Raw genomic sequence first — 23432 nt, 5'->3', positions numbered from 1 at the left:
CAGTAATCACCTGGCTGAGCACCCCCCACTCCTTCTCTAAAGAGGTTCACATCCGTTTGTGACGAGGAAAACGAGCAGCATAGCCAAGCCAAAAAAGCCAAGCCATAGCATAGAGCCATAGAGCATACTAGCTTCGGCTAATCGGCTTGCTTCGCCTCGGCTGTCCGCTCCGCTCCGCTCCCGCAGTCCGCTCCGCTCCGCAGTCGGCTTCGGGGCTTCGGTCGGGCTTCTCAATTCTGTGTGTGTTCTGTTGATAGTAGTTGATCTGTCATCATAATATTTTACTTGTAATCTAACTGTTAAAACAGAATCCATCCACTTCATTAAATACATTTACAGTAACTATTTTGTTTGGATTGTTGAATTTACGTCCCCTTTGTGTACTATAAAAATGGCATACTCAGTTAATATTTCTGTAGAGGCACCTATTGAAAATCAAATCCAGGAAATTACCTATGATGGCCAAGAAATATATCAGACGTAAGTGTTTTGTGTTTATTATGCGTTTTACTTAGGATACTTAATAATTCATTTTGGGGTTTCCTTTAACTTACTAACTTATAGATCTATGGATAAGCTTGGCCTAAGTTATCTCCTCACTAACTTAGACCTAACTTAGATTTACGCTAAGTTAGGCCTTGCCAGAGGCAGCTTTTAGGCATAGGCTAAATTATGCGAACTTACTAACTGCAAGGCCCTATCAAGAAATTGGCTGCCTAGGCCTACTTGGTTTTGTTAAGGGGCGGCCGACATCGAAGAAGGTTAGGCTTCGACTCCATCAGTTAGGGTAGGCTTATTAATAGACGTTTCAATAAGTAATTGTTTTCAATAATAACTTAATTTTGATTGGTCTGTTAATTTACTTAGGCAGGTAGTCTTTGTGTTGACTTCCGTATCTGTTGGCACAAAACAACCGAATGAAAATAAGTTATAGATCGATATAGGCTAGGTATCAATTCGTTTGTTTAGGCCTAGTTAGGTAAGGTTAACCTAACTCAAATGATATAGGCCTATCGAATGAAACAATCGAATAATAGATATTTTCATTCGATTGTTTGTGCCAGATTTGAACAGATACATAAATCTACCCAAGTCTTTGAATTATGGATGTCAGTGTGAGCAAAATGTCAGAAAAGGCATGTAAGGATCATTCTTTTTGCAAATTCCTGACTGCATTAAGTTAAGCCCCTTGAATGTACAGTAACTTAGGTTGGATTTAGGTAACTTAAGGTAATGTTAAGGTTATAATGAACGGAGGGTACTTTGGTATTATCCGGAGTAAACTTATTTTTGCTAACTTAGTCCTAAAACTTAGGGATTTATTTTACCAGAAACAAAAAATAGGTAACTAAGTTATACTAGGCTATATAATTGGAAAGAACATACTTTAATTGACTTAACTTACTTTCCAAATTTGACATGATTACGATTAGCGGCCTTTGAGTTCTGCCTCCCAGAAGGCTGCGTTGTCGGCAAGGATTGAGTTGAACGCGCCGCTGCCGCTATACAGTAGGTTTACAGCGTAGTGCGGAGGTTATTTTAGGTTGGGTTATCATAAATATGTTTGTAGGACTTTCCTCGTTTTGTTATGAATCAAACGATACCAGATGAGTCATACTTTTGCTCACCAAATACCCCAGATACAGGTGGTGACAGGTGATTTGCACGCTCTGGTCAACGACCTGACCTTCCGGTTCGCCTACTTGAAGGGGATTTGGCGTGCGAAGGTATGACTCAGCTGGTATCATTAGACTCATAACGAAACGAGGAAAGTTCTACAAACATAGGAACCCAACCTAACATAACAGCCGCAGTGCGCTGTACAAGTTTGGTCCCTGCATAATACCAAAGTACCGAACCGAGTTTTTGATTTATCTGCAGACTGTTTTTAGACTATTAACGCCCTTAAAAATGCTATTTGATATTTTCAGCCCATTGTCTATGTCTGAAAACCTTGCCAAGTTAGCTCAAAAAATAGACTTTAGTAAAACAGCAACTGATGATTTGCGGAAAGAAAGTGATTCTACAGACCAGACTGAGGGAGAAAGCTCCACTAAAGATCCTACTTCTTTTCAATCCTCACTTTGGCCATGGGACTCAGTGCGCAACAAACTAAGGTAAGATAAGTCTGTACTGTGCCAACAAAGCTGTTAAAATATTAATATAAGCCTAGCTTAGGGCCTAATGAGATACTTTCATTAATTCAATTCAAAATTTTGTAGTTTAAACTGTCTAATTTAATTTGCTTAGTAAAGTACCTCTATTGTTAGTGTAAGAAATCAAACTAGCTAATGTTGTGGTGAGAATCCAATATCAGTTTTTAAAATGGTCCATTTATTTGCATGTGTCTTATAACAGAAATTAAAATTTGTGTATACAGAGCTGCGATGACAGAAGTATGTGTCTTGGCCGATGTTCTGTCCGTAGCGAAGCAGAAGAGGTATATGATCCTGGACCCAGTGTCACAACCAGATCCCATCCCTCAAGCTAAGGACATGGCACAGATATATGCCAGGAAAAAAGTAGGTCCAACAAACACCACTAAGCCTATTCTTTTTACCTCTTGAAAATGTTACCATAGTTTGTAGATTGGTAGTAAGTTTACAAGATTTAATAGCAGTAGGCCTACTCTTACAGTCTCAAACCGAAATTCTTCAAGTTTGATCGCTAACTCACAAAGGAACCTCAATCTGAAACCCTCATTCAGTGTTTATTGTACTATAGCCTAAATGAAATAATGAATTAATTGTCCATGTAAGAGATATTTTATATAATGACTAGGCCTACCTACTTTTTAAGTAGCCTACATAATATTTTTTCTGGATTTTTGATCCAGCCTGTAGTCTACGTTCTAAACGAAATGTCAAAGTCTTGACACAGTTAAAACCGCCTAATTTAGGATGATTGTCTTATATATGTATGTAAATTTGATTTTTACTTTCTCCCCACACTGTATATGGAGAAAGTATTGTTTTCGTCAACATTTTCGAATTTGAGTTATGAGTGGATATCCGTTTTGGGTTCCACCGAACTCAAAAAAGTGGTTTTCAAAATTATATCTGTCCTTGTGTGCGTGTACAGAGCTACAGACCTCACCTGTAGTCCGATTTTGAGAAATTTGTTGTGTGGGTACTAACTTAACTAATCCATTGTATTTCCAGGTGTTTTTTTTTTCATTTTTTTGAAATTTTGATTTTTAATGGTGTAGGCTATTCCTCATAAAGACCCATAAAATTACGGAAAAAATAAGATTTTCTCCCAAACGAAATTGCCCCAAACTATTTATTATGTTATAGTCCTTTAAATTCTGAACAAAATGGTACAAAACTCCAAAGCTGTACAAGTTAGGGTTCAAAAGTGATTATCGTAACTTATGTTATATTTCCTCATAAAAACCCATAAAATAACAGATTGCTGATTCCGTTAATTTTATATACATTCAAAGATTCCTTAGTTACTTAACAATTCTTGATTGTAAATCTTGTTCCAAGAGATCCTAATCTATGTTGTAGGCCTAGTTGTATTAACTAAACATTACACTTCTAATCAGGCTTTGGCAAGTGCAGCCGCAGTCCTGATAAATGGTGGAGATAGACTGAGGGCTACGCAAAATGAAGCGGCTCGCAACAGAACAACTCAAGACTTTCATATAGAGTTGCTGCGTCTACGTCAGAACTGGAGACTGAAGAAGGTGTCTAACTCCATCATTGGAGATCTCAGCTATAGAACAGGTACATGTAGCTAGTGGTAACTATAATTTCTATTCCAGCTTCCACCATTCTCTAAGGCCCTTCCCTTCATAGAAAGTTGTATGATACAGTCTCATACAACCAGTGAATATGATTTCAAGCTTGTACTTCCTTTGGAGGAAAGTCTTCAAACTCTTTCTCAAATTGTGCTTGTTTCTTACGTGGTGTGCATTTACAGCTGGCTCCAAGTACGCACAGACGGGAATGTTTGAGGTGACAAAGGCGGAGGAGGAGCCGAGCAGTAGCAACAGCCCTCCACCGTCGCCAGGGGTCGTCCCTTCGTCCAAACAAGCCTCCGCTCTGCGTGTCACTGTGCCTAGCGAGCTGCAGGGCGTGGCTTATATAAAGGTAGTGTTTGAGGATAGTTCTGATTTAAGAGACGATAGTTCTAATTAATAATCCAAGGCAGTACCTCAATTGTTACTCACATTGCAATCATGTGTTTCACAATATTTTCCAATAGGTTGGTGTTGGACCTCGGGGTTTGGGCTTAACCAAAGTAGGCCTATATCTATTAAAATGATATTGACTACGGAACATATTACACTAAATAGTGAAGAGAAAAATTTATTCTGTTGATTATTAATGTCACATGTGTCAAAAGCTCGCAATAGACAAAACGTCAAAACATATGATTCCATATAACATGCCAAAAAACTGAAACAAAGATATTTTACTGATTTTGGTCCTGGCAGTGGCAGTAGACTAGTTAGTGAGTGATCCTCTGTTGTTTATTATCTGTAGAGTGGATTAGCTTAATAAGGCTAAACATGGACTTATGAGTTTGCCAATCAATCAAGGTGGCGAAACAACCATTCGGAATACTGACAGTGGTATATAAGTCAATTATGTCATGAATAAATGCCAAGACTGTAAAATCAATTGTTTTACTTAGTTTAGGCTTACTCTTTAAGGCTAAACATCCCTGAAAAAGTTGTGTTTCTGGCCCGATAGATAGCAGCACCTCTGCGGCAAATTTGTACCACTTATAATTTCCGTATTTATTATCAGATTTTTGTTTTGTAAACGGTTTTGTAAATTATATGAATAAGACATTCACGCTATTTTGCTAATGTTTTTTAAAATTTATTTACAAAAAAGTTTTATAAAAAATTGTTTTTGCTTTAATTATATTTTTTAATCGCAGGTAGGCCTAGTCATTTTGTAAAAAAAAATTTTTTAAAAAATTCCGTTTTCAGATATTAATTCGGCCAAATGGTTGAATCGTAATAGTTTTTTAAAGAAATTATCATTATTTCTCTCACGCTCTGGAGTTTTTGGTTATTTTTACGTTTCATAGCCTAAGAAAGCCTATGAATAAAGCCTATCAGTAATATATAAAAATTGAATACTTGTGTCAGACAATTAACATTACAGTAATCATAAATGTTATTTCTTTAACTGAGAATGCTCATTCCGATGACTAAAATAGCGAGCTGTGTTAGTGCTAAAACAGCATTGCGAGAGTTGGCGCAAAACACTCTCGCACTCTAATTTTTACGTTTTCTTTCTGGACTCCAAAATAATAGCTTATGCTATGTAAATGATAAAACATTAGTGAAATATTTTTTTAGCAAACCATCATGAATTTTTAAGGCTTTACGTTGTTAACGTATTGTTTTGTGGACTGTGCATTTATTTACTTACTAGCTGTTTGCCCGTTCTACGTAGGGCCTACGGGAATCTTGTAGTAAGTTGAAACCTTATATTCTGAACAGGAGTTGGTTTGCATATTTAGTGTGCATTTTGCATTAAAAGAAGGCCTGTAATTGAAAATTACTTTTCACACACGTTAAAAGTAGTTAAAATACTACCTCAACCTCACTATTGCACACTTTATTCGGGTTGAAATTTTCATTAACAAAGGTGCTCTTGTCTTTTCCATGGAACAATGAGAATTAAGGACATTAATGCGTTACCAACAGACATACAAACAAAAATACAGAATTGAATTAGGGGATTTCAAAGGATATCTAATTGATATCCTAATAATTAGACCAATTCGTTAATTACGAGGAAAAAATGTGGTTCGGATTCCACAATAAACTGTAGGTCCCTTAGTTGCCATTAGCTGTATGGGCTATTAATTAACAGCTGTGTCTAAGGAACATGTCGGCCTTAGTCACTAACAAGACTACAAGATCGCGCCACTCATCCTTCACTCATATTTGGGTTAAAATACGCACATAGTGGCGTCCCCAACTTAAATAATTGATAATTGATAATTTGCTACGCTTTAACCAAAGCAAATTACAAATAAAGTAATTATTTGAAAGTTTTGATAGTGTCATCAAATTTTATCATAATTGTTTTTAGGCCTAATCAAACTGTAAAATTGGTGTAAATCCGTTGGCAAATATACAAATAAGTAAATAAATACACAGTCCACAAAACATTTATACGTTAACAACGCCAAGCTTTAAAAACTCATGATGGTATGCAACAAAAATTTTCACTAATGGTTTTTTATTTTCATAGCATAAACTAACATTATGGAGTCCAGACAGAAAACGCAAAAACTGTACTGTAAGACATCAATTTAATTTAATAAGAAATAAGGTGCAGCACTAACGATAACTATAGTTGTAAAAAGTAATGTGTTTGTACGTAAAACTGTTTCTTACTACTACCAATGGTTCTAGGGAAAAGTAGCAGTACCAAAAACCAACGTTTAAATTTAAGAAAAGAGCTATAGTAGGCCTACTTACGACCAATTCAAACTGTCCTTCTAGTTAAACTGTATTATAGGTGTTAATCCGTTGGCAAATATAAAAATAAATAAATACACAGGCCACAAATTATGTAACATGTAACGTTAACAACGTAAAGCTTTAAAAATTCACTATATGGTTTTCTCAAAAAAACTTTCACTTGATGTTGTGCAGTTCAGAAGTTATTAATCTCTCTTGGTTTTGCATTTTTTAAGTTTTAGAAATTCAAAGTTCACGTTTTTAATCCTAACTTGGTTTGGATGTGCTAACAAAACTTGATCGGAAATGGTTGCGGTATTTGTAAACAACTTTTAATGTAAACATATCAGTGACAGCTAGAAGTGAGAACTAATCCAAACAGCTGATCGTTATTTCATAAAATAGTAAACATTGGGAGAAAATTTGACAAAACTCGAACCAAATTGGGTTTTTGATGGTTCGTTATTTTGTTTTCAAAGAAGCGAGGCCATGTTTTTATAGCCAAAGACACTCTCATCAATCCAGTAAATACGGAAAAATTATGAGAACCTTGATCGGAACTTAAGTTTTCTAGGAGTAGGTCACGCAAAATGACATTTTGGCACAGAATACACAAACAGACAGACAGAAATTGAGATAAGACTCGTTTCGGCTTTCTTATGTTATGAAACGTAAAAATAACCAAAACCTGCATGATTCTAAGCAATGTACAGACAAAACTGTAATTTTATTTATAGCCTATAAATTTATATATTTGCCAACGGATTTACACCAATTTTACAGTTTGATTAGGCCTAAATACGATTATCATAAAATTAAAAATTTGATGACACTATCAAAACTTTTAAATAATTATTTTGTTTGCAATTTGTTTTGGTTAAAGCGTAGCAAAACCCCTAATTCAATTCTGTATTTGTTCGTGTATGGAAGCGCGGGAAACCGTCATCCACCGGTGTACAAGCAACACCCCAGCCTTGTTGTGAGGGGGAGGGGTAGCAAATGTGAGTGTGACTTTGGAATGAGTCACAGCGGCCCTGTCCTGCACCTGCTTCATGTCTCTCTCGCGTTTGTTATAATTACTGTTAAACAAAGATACCGACTGAACCAGCAAAGCGATTTTAAAAATTTAAAAAGTAAAATTAATTAAAAATTATTTTCATATTTGTTGTGGTGTTTCCGGACCAATTGATTGACAAATAAATAAAAGGTTAAAATACCTGCTTGTCGCCTTGTGGTCCAAGTATTGTCCTAGTGGATTATGTACATTTCGGCGCGAGCGCCATCGTCGGATCCATATAAGAACTGTTTACACTAAACTTCCCTGAAGAGGTGCGTAAGATGTTCACAACACAAAACACATATAAAAACCGGTCGACCGTTAATTAACATTTTTAACTCTTGCTACGCGTGCACGGGCAGGAATGAAATGCATGAAATGGAGAATCAGCATTTATGGACAGACAATACCAACAAATACAAAGACCGTATCATTTTCTACCATAGATATGTTGACGATATCATCATCATGTATAATGGCAACAATAGACAAATCCAGCTTTTTAACAATTATTTAAACAACATTCATCCACAGCTAAAATTTACAATAGAATTTGAAGAAAACGAAAAACTCAACTTCTTAGACCTAACACTAACAAAAACAAAAGATAAGATTGTATTCAGCATCTACAGGAAACCTACAGCCACTGATACCACCATTCATGAAACTTCCCATCACCCCTTCCAACACAAGATAGCAGCATACAATAGTTTCATTCATAGAATGCTCACCGTCCCCCTAAACCCCGATGATTATGAAAAAGAGATAAACATAATTAAATACATCGCCGTCTCAAATGGATACAGCCCTAAATTGATCGATAGTTTAACCAATAAACAAATAATCAAGAAAAAAGCCATTACTAGCACTGATAACAATAAAGAGCGAATGGAGTATGTATCAGTTGAATTTGGAACCAACCTCTCCCATACACTGAAAAACCAGATGAAAAAGCATGGTAAAATTGTAGCCTTCAAAACATCGAACAAACTCCAAAATCTCCTTTCCGTAAAAAATACACCACAGGATTTTTGTCAAAAAACAGGAGTTTATAAAATAACCTGTAATGACTGTGATAAGTTTTACATTGGCCAAACTGGAAGGCCCTTTGTAAAGAGGTTTAAAGAACATCTTCCTAAGAAAACCATCGTTCAAAAATCAAATTTCGCCGACCATTTGGTAGCCAGTAACCATAGTTATACTGATATAACAACAAATTTGCAGCCTTTACATATTTGCCAAAAAGGCCGAACAATGACGGCATTGGAACAATTCGAAATTTACAGAGCCTCTAAAATTGAAACAAACAACCTGTTAAACGACAAAAACACCCTGCAATCCAACATTCTCTTTGAAACCTTAATACAAATTAATAATAGCCGAAACAATGCTGCACTAGCTACGTCACCAGGACAAAGGTCAGATCACGACCAACTACCGTCTTCAGTCGAGTCTCGACACACGTCTGGCGCGCCTCCATATCCTGCCCGTGCACGCGTAGCAAGAGTTAAAAATGTTAATTAACGGTCGACCGGTTTTTATATGTGTTTTGTGTTGTGAACATCTTATGCACCTCTTCAGGGAAGTTTAGTGTAAACAGTTCTTATATGGATCCGACGATGGCGCTCGCGCCGAAATGTACATAATCCACTAGGACAATACTTGGACCACAAGGCGACAAGCAGGTATTTTAACCTTTTATTTATTAAAAATTATTGTCTTTAAAATGACTACCTGCAATTTTCATTTTTTATTTTGTAACACAATTATTTTACTATAATTTTTTTAACCAGCAACTTAATTCAAATTTATCTTCAATGGCGTGAATTGTTATCTTATCCCGTTCACAAATCAGTTTTCAAAATGAAAATCGGATGAAAATTCCACCAATAAACACCAACACAAAATGACTCCATTTTGGTGCTGCGACGTGGTGGCAGAATTTGGAACTAAACCTGGGATGTTTAGCCTTAAGCAATCTTATGTTTTTAGTAAATCCTATATATTAAAACGTTACAGGGTTTTTTTATTTTACGATTCTGAATCAACCACTTGACGGATTTTCATGATTTCTGTGTTGAAAGAAAGATAGTTTTGAGAACTAGGGAATGTCAAAGCCATAATTTTAGTTTAGGGTTTCAGTTTTTTAGAAATTAAGTTTTAAATTTTCAAAAGTCTAGCAGCCGACGCTAACATTCTACACAAGCTAATAATCATACCATTTGCTTAACGTAACAGCTGTAAACATTAAGGGTTTCGACACAAATTTAGCCTTTGGATGAAAATGGAATGACATAGGCAGGGTTGACTTATTTTTATACTAGATGTGTAATGCTATAATCATTGATAAATGAGATGAAATGAAAATTGTCTTTATTTGATTTATTTGGTAAGAGGATGAGAGATTATTTAAATATCCATAATAAAATACTAGATGTTATAATTAATTTTTTTGAGCAGTCTCTAAAATCTTTAGTTTATTTTAGTGCAATATAATTTGTTATAACAAACAGCTGGTTGAATATAAAAATATTCTATAGAACTATGAGGTTAGTTTATTTACTCTGTGATTACAACAATGAATAAACATATGTTATCGGAAAATAACAATGATCACATGTTTTAATTATTCATCTTGGCAGTTTTTTCTTTACAATAAATTGTTAACTGCTTAAACTATGCTTGAATTAGGATTAGACATATTGATATAACTATATACAGTTTTAATGGACTACTCGATTCCCGTACGTAGGACGAGCTAACAGCTCGTCTTACTAATATTATAAATGTGAAAGTTTGTGTTTTTGCTTGAAGTTCAATCACGCATTAACTACTGGACCGATTGGGCTGAAATTTGGCATGGTGATAGCTAACATTCCCAATTAACATATAGGCATATTCTTATCTCAAAAATCCTTTCGGGCTCCGCCCCAGTGGCTCTGTAGTTCCCCATGTTAACCTTATGAGTATTCATATTAATAGGGAATTAAAGAATTTAGTGAGCTGTTTCAACTAGGCAAGTTCATTCTATGAAATGCAATAGTATAAAAAAGTTAAAAGTTAAAAGGTTTACCAACAGGGAGCAGCACTAAAATTTTTTTGCATTTATCACAACAAGTAATTTGAACTAAGAAGAAACAAAAAGCTGTGTAATACACAATAAGAACTGTAAAATTAGGATTGTTTACAGTTATGTTTTTTTATTTAATGAATAATTTGTGATATTGTGCGAATGTTTGATAATTTATTTTCTTCTTTTGTTAAGGTGCAGCGATAGAATCTTATGGCAATGGAAGATGTGTAATACCATACCGGTATAGATACAATACCGGCGTAAATTTAAAGAAGCAAATTTTATCTAACTGTGTCCTCCTCCATTGCAAACCCAAAGCTTGAGTATAACTGCAATAAGCATTTTATACTTATATGCCAACCCCATATGAAGGACGGGTACTCTGCTAGTAGTTCATAAAGAGTGTTTGGCTACCGAGTGTACAGGTGTTGAGGTGTTCAGGTGTTCCCGCAGGTGTTATGCCAGAAGGGTCAAGAAGACCTGTGCAGTGCCAGCATCAACGTGCTGGGCTCTGGTCCGGCTAGCAACAACACCGATCTGCACTGGCAACAGAGGCTGGAGGCTGCTCAGAACGTGCTGTTCTGCAAGGAACTGTTCAACCAACTGGCCAAGGAAGCTGTGCAGCTGCAAAGTCCCATACCCCACATGGTGGTGGGAAACCAGATCATGGCTACGGTTAGTAGACTACGACGCTAGTATGCAAATAGCGCATATTTATAGGGTTCAAAATTCATTTCAAAGGAAAAAAAGATAATGCAAAACCCAGTGGTGTAAGTACAATGAATGGCAGTACATGAGAATGCCCCCCCCCCCATAAAAATCACCACTTATGTTTTATTCATTTATGTCATCAAAAGCCCTGATCACAGCAAAATCCAAAAACTCTCGTGGACGTTTTTTCATCGCCTCCATTGGTCATGGAAACATCGTCATCCTTTTTCCATGATCACGGCCAAATCTTTAATGTCTCCTGCGTTCATGTAGGTAGACGTCGTCTCGCAGTCATTGAAACAACGTAATCTTTTCTTGCGATTGTTGTGATATCATGAATATTTTATTCGGTCTTTAAAAGATCATTTTTGTCTCCTGTTGTAACAAAATCATTTTTCCGCAATTGCTGACATATTCGGTTTTGTAGACATCATCTTTGTCTACCGCAGCCACGGAAATTACATCATTTCTTTTGCGGTTGTGGCAAAATCGTGAATATATTCTTCGGCCTTGAATACACCATCTTTGTATCCTGCAGCCACAGAAATAACGTCACCTTTTTCCACAATTGCGTTGGACAGTGACAGTCAGACCTCAGCGCATATATCCGCTCACCATCCTTGGCACACTACTAATTTACATCGTTAACTCTGCAAACCTGTACAAGTATCTGTATACAATACAGTAGAGTAGATATTATTTATTTGAAGAATACTATAAACTATTATATCACAAGGTATGTAAATAATTACAAATTTTCAAGGAAATTTTCTACAATTAAATCCGCCAACCGTCCGTAAACCTAAAAGTGATATGCAGATATATCCGCTCATCGTCCCCTAATTAGCAAAAATTTGTGGATATATCCTCCTGTTGTCCTGGAAGGGTTGGGATAGTAAAATAAAATTAGGCCTACTAATTTACAATATTCAAAATATGTTGATTGTAGATCTATTACAGTTGGTTTACACATCTAAAAAGTTACAATAAATTAATCAGAGAAGTTTATTTTTAATCCATTTTTAAGTATGGTATTGTCAAATATGTATTGGTTTACAATCCATTGTTAAAAATCAGCTGAAGGCAATCAGCTGTTAAATTACAATTCACATTTAAAACCGTTGAAATAAAAAATTGACTTATCCGAAGGACTGAACATTTAGTGAAATTGAAATAAATCAAAGGCTAGGTGGGAAAAGGTCTAAAGGAAATTTATTTATTTACCATTCGTCCCTGTTAGATCATAAGATTTAAAATTACACCTTAATCGTAAAAATTGATTTAGTAGAACTGGTGGAGAAGGCATCTTACTAAGAAACCCCTCATTGTATTGAATATATAAATTACAGTGAACTTGTTCTCCGTATAGTTGTAGTATTTATGACTTTCGTTAGCTCCATAATAAAACCTACATGTTAACTTTTGGATTAGATCGTGACATGATATAATAAATTTCTGAAAGGGTTTGAGATTTGAAGGTAAGAGCTGACATTTTCCAAAGGTTCTGCCAGGTGTGCAGCTAATTATCGGACTGTGCCATTCCACGGGGACCAACAAGAAGTCATCCACGCCTCAACCAAAGCCACAACACTCTCCTGACCACGACCACGTGTTGGAGCATTCCTTACATCAGCTGTTACGGGAGGTATGTGTCATGTGATTACTGATTCTATTATGAGTGTTATAATATCCAAATTTCAAATACAGGTCGGCACTAAAAGGATGGTCGGATTTGAAATGTGTAGTACTAGTAGGGAGGGTTCACTGCCGGCCGTCTGCAAGTCAACCATAGTATCCAATTTCCCGTGAGATGTTGCAGTGGACGGCCGAGCACTGCGTTTTCGCTGTGGAATATTTTTTTCAGAAACAGTGAATCTTTTATTTTGGTGCAACGGTACATGTTTTGACAACATTTTTGGTATAGACTGTAATGGACTGATTCCTGATCGCAGATCAATATCACATTGGGTGACTGCTTTCCGGACAACAGGATCCGTCATGAGTGGTAAACCTACTGGGCTTCCACGAACGGCAGTTACTCCAAAAATCATAGAGACCATAAGAGCGTCAGTGCTTCAAAGTCCCCTACGTTCTTTTATGGTTTTTTTTATTTTGAAATTTTTATGGTTTGACTGACATAGCCTACTAGCAACTTTGTAACTTATATGGTAATTTTTTGTCATGGGGCATTTGAAAGTGCCCAGAAACGTAAGTCAGTAAAATTGTGTAAAATGATTTGCATGATTCATTTCAAAACCTACCATCTTTTTTGTGCCACTCTGTATATTAGTATTCATGCTCAGCTCTGTTAAATTAAGTTAATAAACCTAGAAAAACCCCAAATGACAACAAATTTGACAATAGATTGTTATATTTTTCCTTGAATCTGATTTACTAAACATTTATTAATATTATTATCATGAGAAGCGTGACTTCAGAATATGACAACATAAACTTCATAAGCCCATGATTTGTTTGTTGTATCATTAACAAAATCACTCTGCCTAGTTCATTTACTGCTGCAATATGATACTTCTGCTCATCGGAGAATTAATATACTATACCGTGAATAACTTTTGAGTTAAAACTGGATATTTCATCTTAAGTAGTATAATTATAAGTCAGTTTGATTTGGAGACTTTTTTGTGGAACAAAAAAGTTTGATGCCTATTCAAAAATATGAATTCTATCCGATTCAAACCCAAAATCATTAATTGCATTCCCCTGCCTAATTTCCATGAATGTTAACCCTAGAAAGGTATCGTCATACAGTATGACGCTAAGGGTATCAATACGTAAAATTACTATACACAAAAGATATTGATATGAAAGTTTGGCGTATGCCTTTCGAAGAAAAGGACTAGCTAGGACATAAAGAAACTTATTACGACCAAACCAAGGCAGCCATCACAATGCAAATGACTGCTGAGAGCACTGCTGGAAGGAAGGTAGCGTCGGTTGAGAGGGTGGGTTGTGGGACGCTAAAAATAACTCGCCCTACGTCAAATTTACGTGCGGTACCCATCTAGGGTTAAGGATTAAATTGGTATCATTTGTACAAGTTTGAACTTAACAAAACTTGTTCATTTTTAATAACTGATCAAAGGTTCTGGTCAATGACCACGAGAAGGTAATAATATGTTTTCCTGGTCATTGTAGGTACATCACAAGAACACCCACCACCCGTTCCCTCATCCGTCGTCAGCACCGCTGGGCCCTAGCAAGCGGAGATGTCTGGCAGGACCCAACGCAGCCGACAGACATCAGCTGTTGGAGATGACCAAGAGGTATATAACAATAGGGTTCTTTCCGTTAATGAATTTAGGTTAATTTTATAGATAAGGTAACCTAAAAATCAAGATTTGAGGTTCTTCAATATTCATAAACTTTATTGTAATAAATTACCCCTATATATCAAGGCGTTGTCATTATTTTTATTTTGAGAGAAGTGATGTTTTTGCAAATTTTTTGATAAATTGCAGGACAATCAAAATTCTTAATCTAAGTATCTGAAGAGTTTTGGGAAAAGGGATAGGAGTTAAGCTAGAGATTTACTGAGAACATTTAAGAATCCATGGGCTTATATACACAATAAAAAGTAAAAAGGTCACACTTAATATGCATAATACTAATTTGTAGTATTGTTGAGTGAACTAGATAAGATTTAATGTGGAATTGTGTGTCACGACCTATTGCAAGAACAATAGATACTGAGTGAGGGGAGGGGATTTTATATAGGTAATAAATAGACGTTTGGACCTAGCTTGAAGTAACATTTAGGCCTAATATAATTTCAGGTTGGAGACTATTGTCCTATGATGTGAAAATAGAAACCAATAGACATTCCCTAATCAACATTTTCTTGGATTACATATTGGAAACTCTGGACTGCTGCAAATAGCCATTTTTGCAAAAAAAATAGCAGATATACTGCTAATATAAAGAATCAAAAGAGCTATTACTATAGTATTAACTAATTTTGACTTGCAAGACAAAGGGAAGTGTAACGGTGTTACTTCTACAATTGCTTGATTGATTGAAAATCATTTACAAAGTTAATTTTGATTTTATTATTGAATTAAATTTTTCCCCAAAACGTCCTACCATTACAGACGTAATTAGATAGGCTTATCTTACTTACTTACATGCCATTGCCTAGCAAGCGCCCGAATTATTTTATAACTTTTCAATATTTTGTCCTCAGATACCTGCTATCCATACCAAAGTTTATTTAGTGAATGATAAAAACCGTAAATAAAGCCCAGGTTGGTGGGGTTTTACGATATTCCTTCTACGTAACAATAACAATTAACTTGTGTTTCCAGTCAAACACTGTTAGAACAGATCATACAGCAAGCGCAGCACTTCTTCCTCCGTCTCCGCACGGAGTTTGTGCTCGACCAGATCGCCAAGGACGTGAAAGATCCGTTGATTGTGAGTCACTGGAACGGACTCAATTCACCGACTCAGTCTTGTGTCAAGATTTACATTGTCAGCAGCGGTTACGACTCTATCTGCAGAACATCGTTAGTCGTACACGTCGGTGAGAAGAGCCTCAAGTGTGTTTGTCGCGACGGAAGAGTCATGCACATGAGCTACGAGACTCAGGAGCTGAGGGATCTCATATTCTGTCAGGTAACATACACACTGCAAGCTATGTAACCAATTGACTTTGGATATTGAAGTAGTATAAGGTTCATTCTTTTAGAATTAATTGATTTTATAGACAAGCTATCTTTGATTAAATTTAATAGATAATCGAGCCATTCAGAGTGTGGATATTGATCTTTCTTTTGTAATTCAGCTGGATTATTTGGGGAAGAAAATATAGTACATGTGCTTTGAAATATTCAAAGGTTGACAAACTCATAGCCTTATAGCCTACAAAACTCGTTAAAAATAGCCAATCTTGAACTAATAAAAAAATCTTATTCTTTGAAAGTAGCACCAGTTTTGAACTTTGCCTGACATTTCTCTACCATGAATTAATTGAAGGAGAACAAAAGAATCACTTTATGTTACTCTTTGCTGTGTGTTTTTATCTATAAGCTCCTAGACTCTAATTTCTCCAGATAATCTGAACTTGAGGCGATAGTTTGATAATTTTGAAACGTGTGGACAGATTTACCAGCACCAAATCAACGGACTGCAAGCGTTAGCCAAGTGTATGGGTTGGCAGTTCCTAGCTAACAGCTGTCATCTGGGCATCGGACCTGTTGAAATGTTGGGAAACGCAAGTAGCTGTATCCTGGCGTCTCCCATTGGCGATCGGTGAGTCACCTGTTGTAATTGGTTTGGTGAAAGGGAAAACTAAAATTTCTTCTAGACTACACTGGACTAAGTTACTTTACATATATGAGGTTAAGGGTGTAACATAGACCACAAGGGCCTAGGTTTTTAGCATATTTTGAGAGGATAGCAGGCTAAATGGAAAAGAGCCCAAACTGGCACAAGAAACTCAAAACTTAAGACAGGTTAGCCTCTGGATCAAGATATAGCAATATTAAAAAGGTTTAGAATACCTGATGCACCAATTGACCCTGTTGTGTCATAAATAACGACAGCTGTTTTGTGCTGCCAAGATCATCTTCAGGTTAAACGTTAACCTATTCTCATTGGTCTATTAGGTTGTCTGCATTTATATAAACTCTTCTGGGACACAAAAACACAATAAGACACGAAAACGACATTTTATTATACAAAAAACTTGGCCAAGTACTATCGAACCAAGGTGTATTACCGGTTGATGATTGATTACTGATTAGTCATGACTGACCTGTGTCGGAGGTTGCAACCCCCTCCCCTTCTCCCTCTTTAGTCTTTATCTTGACTCTGTTTTTTTTTTTGCTTTGTTTGAGTATGTGGATAGCAGTATTGTAAATGATATTGGATTAGAAGGACAGCTGTTCCTTTAACATATGGTCAGGGTGTTGTTTTGATGCTCTGTAAATCTCCAATTCTTCTATGGTATCCATTTGTGTGCCTTTACCGCACAGTGCTTACCGCTGAGGCTCTTCCTTGCTTGTGAGAAGTATATTTCCGGCACTTTGTGCTTATTTGCAGTATTTTACAGGATGTTTAAAATATAAAAAAACCTTGATATTGTGTGGTTGTACAGGATGATTGCAGTGAGGTGTGAGCCTCAGGGAGGTGTGCAAGTGTCAATCGCTCACTCACCTCGCAAAGATTTCTTCAGCGGACAACTCGTCAAAGAACGGAAGTGGGAGAACTTGGGCGGAGCTTTTAAGGAGGTAAAAAAACCTATAGTTAAAGAACAGTCAGATTTCTTTTCCCAGGACAGAATAAAGCAATACTACGCTCCATAGTCTCACGTAGCGTGTGCTGAGTTGTACAAAATTATTCATTACCTTACCTTACCTCCTTGGCCACTCAAACCTAAGAAGGTTTTTGGCCTCGCCAAAATCATCGTTTAGTATATCAATTGCCCCTGGTACTGCAAGGGTTCTAATATTCCATGTTCCGAATCTCAAATCCTTTTTGGGTAGCATGGGTCTTTTTTCAGAAATTCCAGTCTTCTCCGAGGCTACTTGTAGACGCTTCATAACTGGATCCTTTTTCCAAGGTAGGGTAGTTGGCCCTACGCTCAACCCCCAATATGAATGGAGGACCGCACCTACTTACGGTCAGCGGGTCCCTTGGACCTAGCCGGGAGGACTGCTATAGCAGTTCCACCGACCTTTCCCCTATCCGCCACATTATAACATGTAAATATATCATATTTTTTTATAATGTTCTCACCAAAACGTATATCAATCAAACCATTCTTATAAACCTAATATGGCAACTTAAAACTGGGGTAAAGCCCTTGGTTGATATTGAAATTAGATTAAAAGAAAAACTGTCCCAGATATTGAGAACAGTTTCCCAAAGTTTTACAGCAAAGGATGTTTGGTAATACAAAAGATACAAACAAGCAGACAAGAGTTAGACTTAATATTTTTAGATTGCTCTCTGTATGATTAAGCTTTTACATAATACATTTTAAGACATTTGGGAAACTTTTAGACAAGTTTAACATTGGCTTTGATTCAGGTGAGGTGGGACAAGATGGAGGGTAAGAACTTTCTCAACAAGATGGAACTGTTGATGGCCAGCCTGACCAGTTCATAGTGGTTACCTTCGCTATATTGTAACTGTGACATTACTCTCCTGACGTACTGATCTCTACCATTACGACAAGTGTACCCTCGATGACCAATTAAAACGAGAATAGGAATTTCTGAGTCTATTTAATTGGTTATGGTTTTTAGAGTAAGGATTGTTTCCGTCATTAAGAGTTGAATATGTTCTAAGTGGTTCAGATTATAAATTTCATAGACTCCATGGTATTTATTTTTATCATTACACAAAAATTGAAACATTATAGGTTTTTTGAGCCTTTACTCAATTGGTTTGGTTTCAGGGTTGGAAATCACAGTTGAATATACATTTCTTAATCTGTACAGTTAGTTTTGCTGTTTTCACAATTAAAATGTAAAGTGGTATTAACAAAATTGATATCTTGGTCAGTTAAACTGAACATTAAGATTTTACTATAACAAGAGAACTGATAGTAAACATAGGTAATTGTTATGGTTTTTTTGAGAGGATAGCAGGCTTACCTGAATGGGAAAGAGTCCAAACTGGCACAGGAAACGCAAAACAAAACTTTACACTATATACACAAAACATTAGAATATTTCACTGTCACTGACAGCATTTTCAACTAAGGAAGAGATAGTTTTCTAGATGTCCAATCCAAAATGGTGGCCAGTGAGTTGTTGAGTCAGTGTTGCCAATAGTATGAATTCAAAAAACACAGTTTCAGTTTATCTTATATGCACTATGTATATATGAATAAATATGTAAGCCTGCTAATTGGGTTGGATATTGAAGTGGAGTGGGTTAGATTAAAGGTATTATCTCAGGTTTAGGTTTGGGGGTTGTCTAGACTTAGTAAACCATTGATAAGACAATTCCCATCTTCTCAGTTGTGACTGGTTACATTGAGGGGGCAGTGATTTGACTATTTTGGTTGTAAAGCAGTCATTGAAACTAGGGTTGTTGTGGCTCTGGGCATGTTGTACAACTGGTTTGTCTTTGTATCCAGTAGATACATCTTGTCTATGGCCATTCATCCTGGTTCTGAGGCTATTGGTGGATAGGCCTACATACTGTGCCTCACATTTGTTACATTGTAGTTGGTAGATAATGTTCTTCGTTTCACAAGTGTTGAAGCCTCGGATGTTGTAGTTTTCTTTGGTTGTGGAACTGGAAAATGTTTGGCTGGGTTGATTTATTTCACATGTTTTACACCTCTTGTTATCACAGGGATATGAACCGTTAGGGCGTGCGTTGTTTGGGTTGTTGATGGCCGGGTCAGGAACTTTTGGGTGGACTAGTATTTTTCGGAGATTGGGTGGTTGTCTAAAAACAATGTTAGGTGGATCTTTCAAAAAATTGATCCCCTTACACATGGACTTGCAGCTATAGAATTTTTCCTGGATCAACGCCCCAAAAACACTAAGCCCTCAACTTCTTTCCTACTGAACATGGTTAAGTTCATTCTAGAAAAAAACAATTTTCAATTTGAAGGTAGAAACTACTTACAAACTAAAGGCACTGCCATGGGTACGAGGATGGCCCCATCCTACGCAAATCTGTTCATGGGGAAACTCGAAAAATGTTTCCTACAATCCCAAAAAGTACAACCTTTGTGTTGGTTCCGGTTTATAGACGATATTTTTATCTTGTGGACCTCAGGCTCAGACTCCTTAAAACAGTTTATTGACAGCCTTAATAGTTTCAGTTCCCTTAAATTCACCAGCAACATCTCAACATCAACAATAGTTTTCCTGGACCTAGAAATAAATATTCAAGATGGACTCATACAAACCGGTGTACACTTCAAGCCTACCAACCATCTACAATATTTACATTTTAACAGCAACCACCCAAAGAACACCAAAAGATCCATCCCGTTCAGTCAAGCCATCAGGGGCAAAAGGATCTGCAGCAACGATGATGAATTAAACAAGTTCAATAACAAAATATCTGACGCATTCATAAAAAGGGGTTACCCTAGAAAGCTGGTGGAGAACCAAATCCGCTTAGCGCAAGACCATCCACAACCAAATAATGAAAAACGAAATAGCAAAAACATTGCTCTTGTCACAGACTACCACCAAGGACTACATTCATTGAATGGCATTTTAAAAGAGGGCTTCAAAATCCTCAAGGCCTCCAACCACACCATCAATTTTTTGAAAGATCCACCTAACATTGTTTTTAGACAACCACCCAATCTCCGAAAAATACTAGTCCACCCAAAAGTTCCTGACCCGGCCATCAACAACCCAAACAACGCACGCCCTAACGGTTCATATCCCTGTGATAACAAGAGGTGTAAAACATGTGAAATAAATCAACCCAGCCAAACATTTTCCAGTTCCACAACCAAAGAAAACTACAACATCCGAGGCTTCAACACTTGTGAAACGAAGAACATTATCTACCAACTACAATGTAACAAATGTGAGGCACAGTATGTAGGCCTATCCACCAATAGCCTCAGAACCAGGATGAATGGCCATAGACAAGATGTATCTACTGGATACAAAGACAAACCAGTTGTACAACAAGCCCAGAGCCACAACAACCCTAGTTTCAATGACTGCTTTACAACCAAAATAGTCAAATCACTGCCCCCTCAATGTAACCAGTCACAACTGAGAAGATGGGAATTGTCTTATCAATGGTTTACTAAGTCTAGACAACCCCCAAACCTAAACCTGAGATAATACCTTTAATCTAACCCACTCCACTTCAATATCCAACCCAATTAGCAGGCTTACATATTTATTCATATATATATAGTGCATATAAGATAAACTGAAACTGTGTTTTTTGAATTCATACTATTGGCAACACTGACTCAACAACTCACTGGCCACCATTTTGGATTGGACATCTAGAAAACTATCTCTTCCTTAGTTGAAAATGCTGTCAGTGACAGTGAAATATTCTAATGTTTTGTGTATATAGTGTAAAGTTTTGTTTTGTGTTTCCTGTGCCAGTTTGGACTCTTTCCCATTCAGGTAAGCCTGCTATCCTCTCAAAAAATCCTAAAAAATCTAGGCCCTTGTGCTCTATGCTACACCCTTATAGGTAATTGTTAGTTATCCAAACATTTTGAATCTTGAAATCGAATACAATATAATCGAGTAAAAATACAGTTTTTATAAAAAAATTAAGTAAAAGAATATTGAATGTACTGTTAAATTAATTCTTACTGTGGAATTAATCGTCAAACCAATTTGCATTGAATTTAAAACTGATTTCATGAGAATCACAGCAATCGTGATATGTAACTGTGATTGCCACGGCCCTCAACATCCATGAGCATGTCATAAAATTACTAGCTAAATTATTATTATTTATTGTAATTGTGATCCCTTTCCATTTTGATCGTAAAAAATTTCCTAAATTAATAAAAAAAAAAATTGAAAAGATAGGAAAAAATTCCCTTGAATTTTAAATGAATCCCTATCAAGATTCTGTTACGTTTGTGAGATTTTATTTTAAAATCCAGTCCCTCAAATCTTGTCTTAGGATCTTTTCTTAAGATTCGGTGGATTTGAGATTTTGGTTTAACACTAGTATTCATACAACATAAGCCTGTATCTATGGAATACCTCAATAGCTCAAAGGTGATCTATGGAAATCGCTCAAGCTTATTAGAACACCCGCATAAGTTTATTATTGTAAGTTGATATCTGTACGAATATAATTTCTTTAAAAAGGAGTCAACACTAATTCCGTTATTTCATGGGACTAATCTGTTAAATGTTTAGTAAAATGCCTGGGTACACTTGTTGGTTCTCTTGCCAAATGTATGAAGAAATATGAGTGAAAGTATTAAAAACATTTGGCTCATTGTACCACAATACATTTTGGGCCGGAAAAGTATTTTAAGTTTTCCTTTAAACATTTGTGTTGAGTCTTGGGAATGTTTATTGTAAATATTGTGTATATGTATATTTTAACTAAGTTGTTTTTATAAATTTTGTTATCATCAATTTGTTTTTGTTTTATTGCCTTTTATTTTCTCCTCTTATTTCTTTCTGTTTTGTGTAGTTTAGTTTTGTTTCACACTAACTTGTTCCGTCCTTATGTTCAATTCACCCACATTAAGATAACTGGGTGGAATGTAAGACTATTTTTAACACAGTTGAGACATGATATAATTTAATTTTGAGGATTCTTTTGTTGAAATACTTTTACAGTTGTAGAATGTAGAAATATTAAAGGTTTGAAGTGAATTAATTTCGGTTATGGATTGAATTGTGATTGCTTTTTCGAATAAAAGAACACCAAGAAGTAGTTTTGCTCAAACATTTAGCAATAAATTATATACATCACTCATATTTCTGTGTTAATGTGATCTCGTATCCGAATTACTTAATTAGATGTTTATTGTCTATGATAAATGATCCAAGTGATATTAGATTTCTTGTTCCAAATGACAGTACGTTTAAAATTTTAATTAAGTTTATCTAGTTGCAAAATATGTTAATTGTAATTCAAAAGATATTCCAAAATTAGTGTGTATTTTTAAAATTAATACATGGTTAATGATAGGAAGTTAATTGAAGTTTAATGTTTTTGACCATTAATGTTTTCTTTTAAAACTTAATTTTGATCCAAAGATTTTTGTTTTTAAATAGTCGAGTGAATGAAACGTGTTTATTTGTGGTTGTTTTTATGGTACTGTATCAAACGTTTGGTGTATTATTCTTTGGGTTGATCTTAAAGAACATGTTGCTTTACAATGTGAAATCATAGCTTCAAAAACCACTTAATTAATTGTCATTTGGAAATTAGTAATATACATGTAGTGTGGACTTGATTGTATAATAACACTGTCACTTAAGGGGTGCAACAAGTGCTTTTGTTCCTGAGATTTCCTGAAAATTGCTTTTGTTTCTGAAATTTCCCCAATCCAAACAACTGATTCCCATTTTTTAGTGAGGGTGAATGATTTGTTTTAGGTATTTATTGTTCATTTGATACAGTGTAGTTTGTTATTTCGTTTTAATAAATCTATGAATCGTGTAAATTGACAGTACTGTAGTAATATTAATATTATGAAA

At 35.9% G+C, this 23432-nt stretch overlaps 1 protein-coding gene across 2 annotated transcripts; it reads left to right on the top strand.

The window, feature by feature from the left end:
- Window positions 1-226: 226 nt before the first annotated feature.
- LOC128987153 (mediator of RNA polymerase II transcription subunit 17-like) lies at window positions 227-22358 on the top strand. 2 transcript variants are annotated; one of them, XM_054407890.1, is made up of 13 exons: window positions 227-480; window positions 1932-2117; window positions 2381-2522; window positions 3551-3731; window positions 3928-4097; window positions 11023-11244; window positions 12782-12925; window positions 14440-14567; window positions 15606-15915; window positions 16403-16551; window positions 17399-17531; window positions 18334-18863; window positions 21448-22358. In XM_054407890.1, exons 1-12 carry the CDS (start codon window positions 392-394, stop codon window positions 18409-18411), a joined length of 1932 nt encoding a protein of 643 aa, XP_054263865.1. In that variant the 5' UTR covers window positions 227-391; the 3' UTR covers window positions 18412-18863; window positions 21448-22358. The 2 variants fall into 2 exon arrangements, with proteins under 2 accessions (XP_054263865.1, XP_054263864.1); XM_054407889.1 differs by having other exon boundaries at window positions 11011-11244.
- Window positions 22359-23432: the final 1074 nt, after the last annotated feature.

This window comes from Macrosteles quadrilineatus, unplaced genomic scaffold (assembly GCF_028750875.1).
Source record: "Macrosteles quadrilineatus isolate MER2022 unplaced genomic scaffold, UCM_ALF_1.0 Scaffold_2__2_contigs__length_208266976, whole genome shotgun sequence".
NCBI classification, from domain to species: domain Eukaryota; kingdom Metazoa; phylum Arthropoda; class Insecta; order Hemiptera; family Cicadellidae; genus Macrosteles; species Macrosteles quadrilineatus.
This window is presented reverse-complemented; position numbering and strand designations above follow the sequence as displayed.

Coding starts and splice junctions, on each gene's coding strand:
- LOC128987153 (XM_054407889.1), top strand. CDS start 392: ATGGCATACTCAGTTAATATTTCTGTAGAGGCACCTATTGAAAATCAA. Junction 481..1,931: donor GGCCAAGAAATATATCAGAC/GTAAGTGTTTTG, acceptor TGATATTTTCAG/CCCATTGTCTATGTCTGAAA. Junction 2,523..3,550: donor AGATATATGCCAGGAAAAAA/GTAGGTCCAACA, acceptor ACTTCTAATCAG/GCTTTGGCAAGTGCAGCCGC.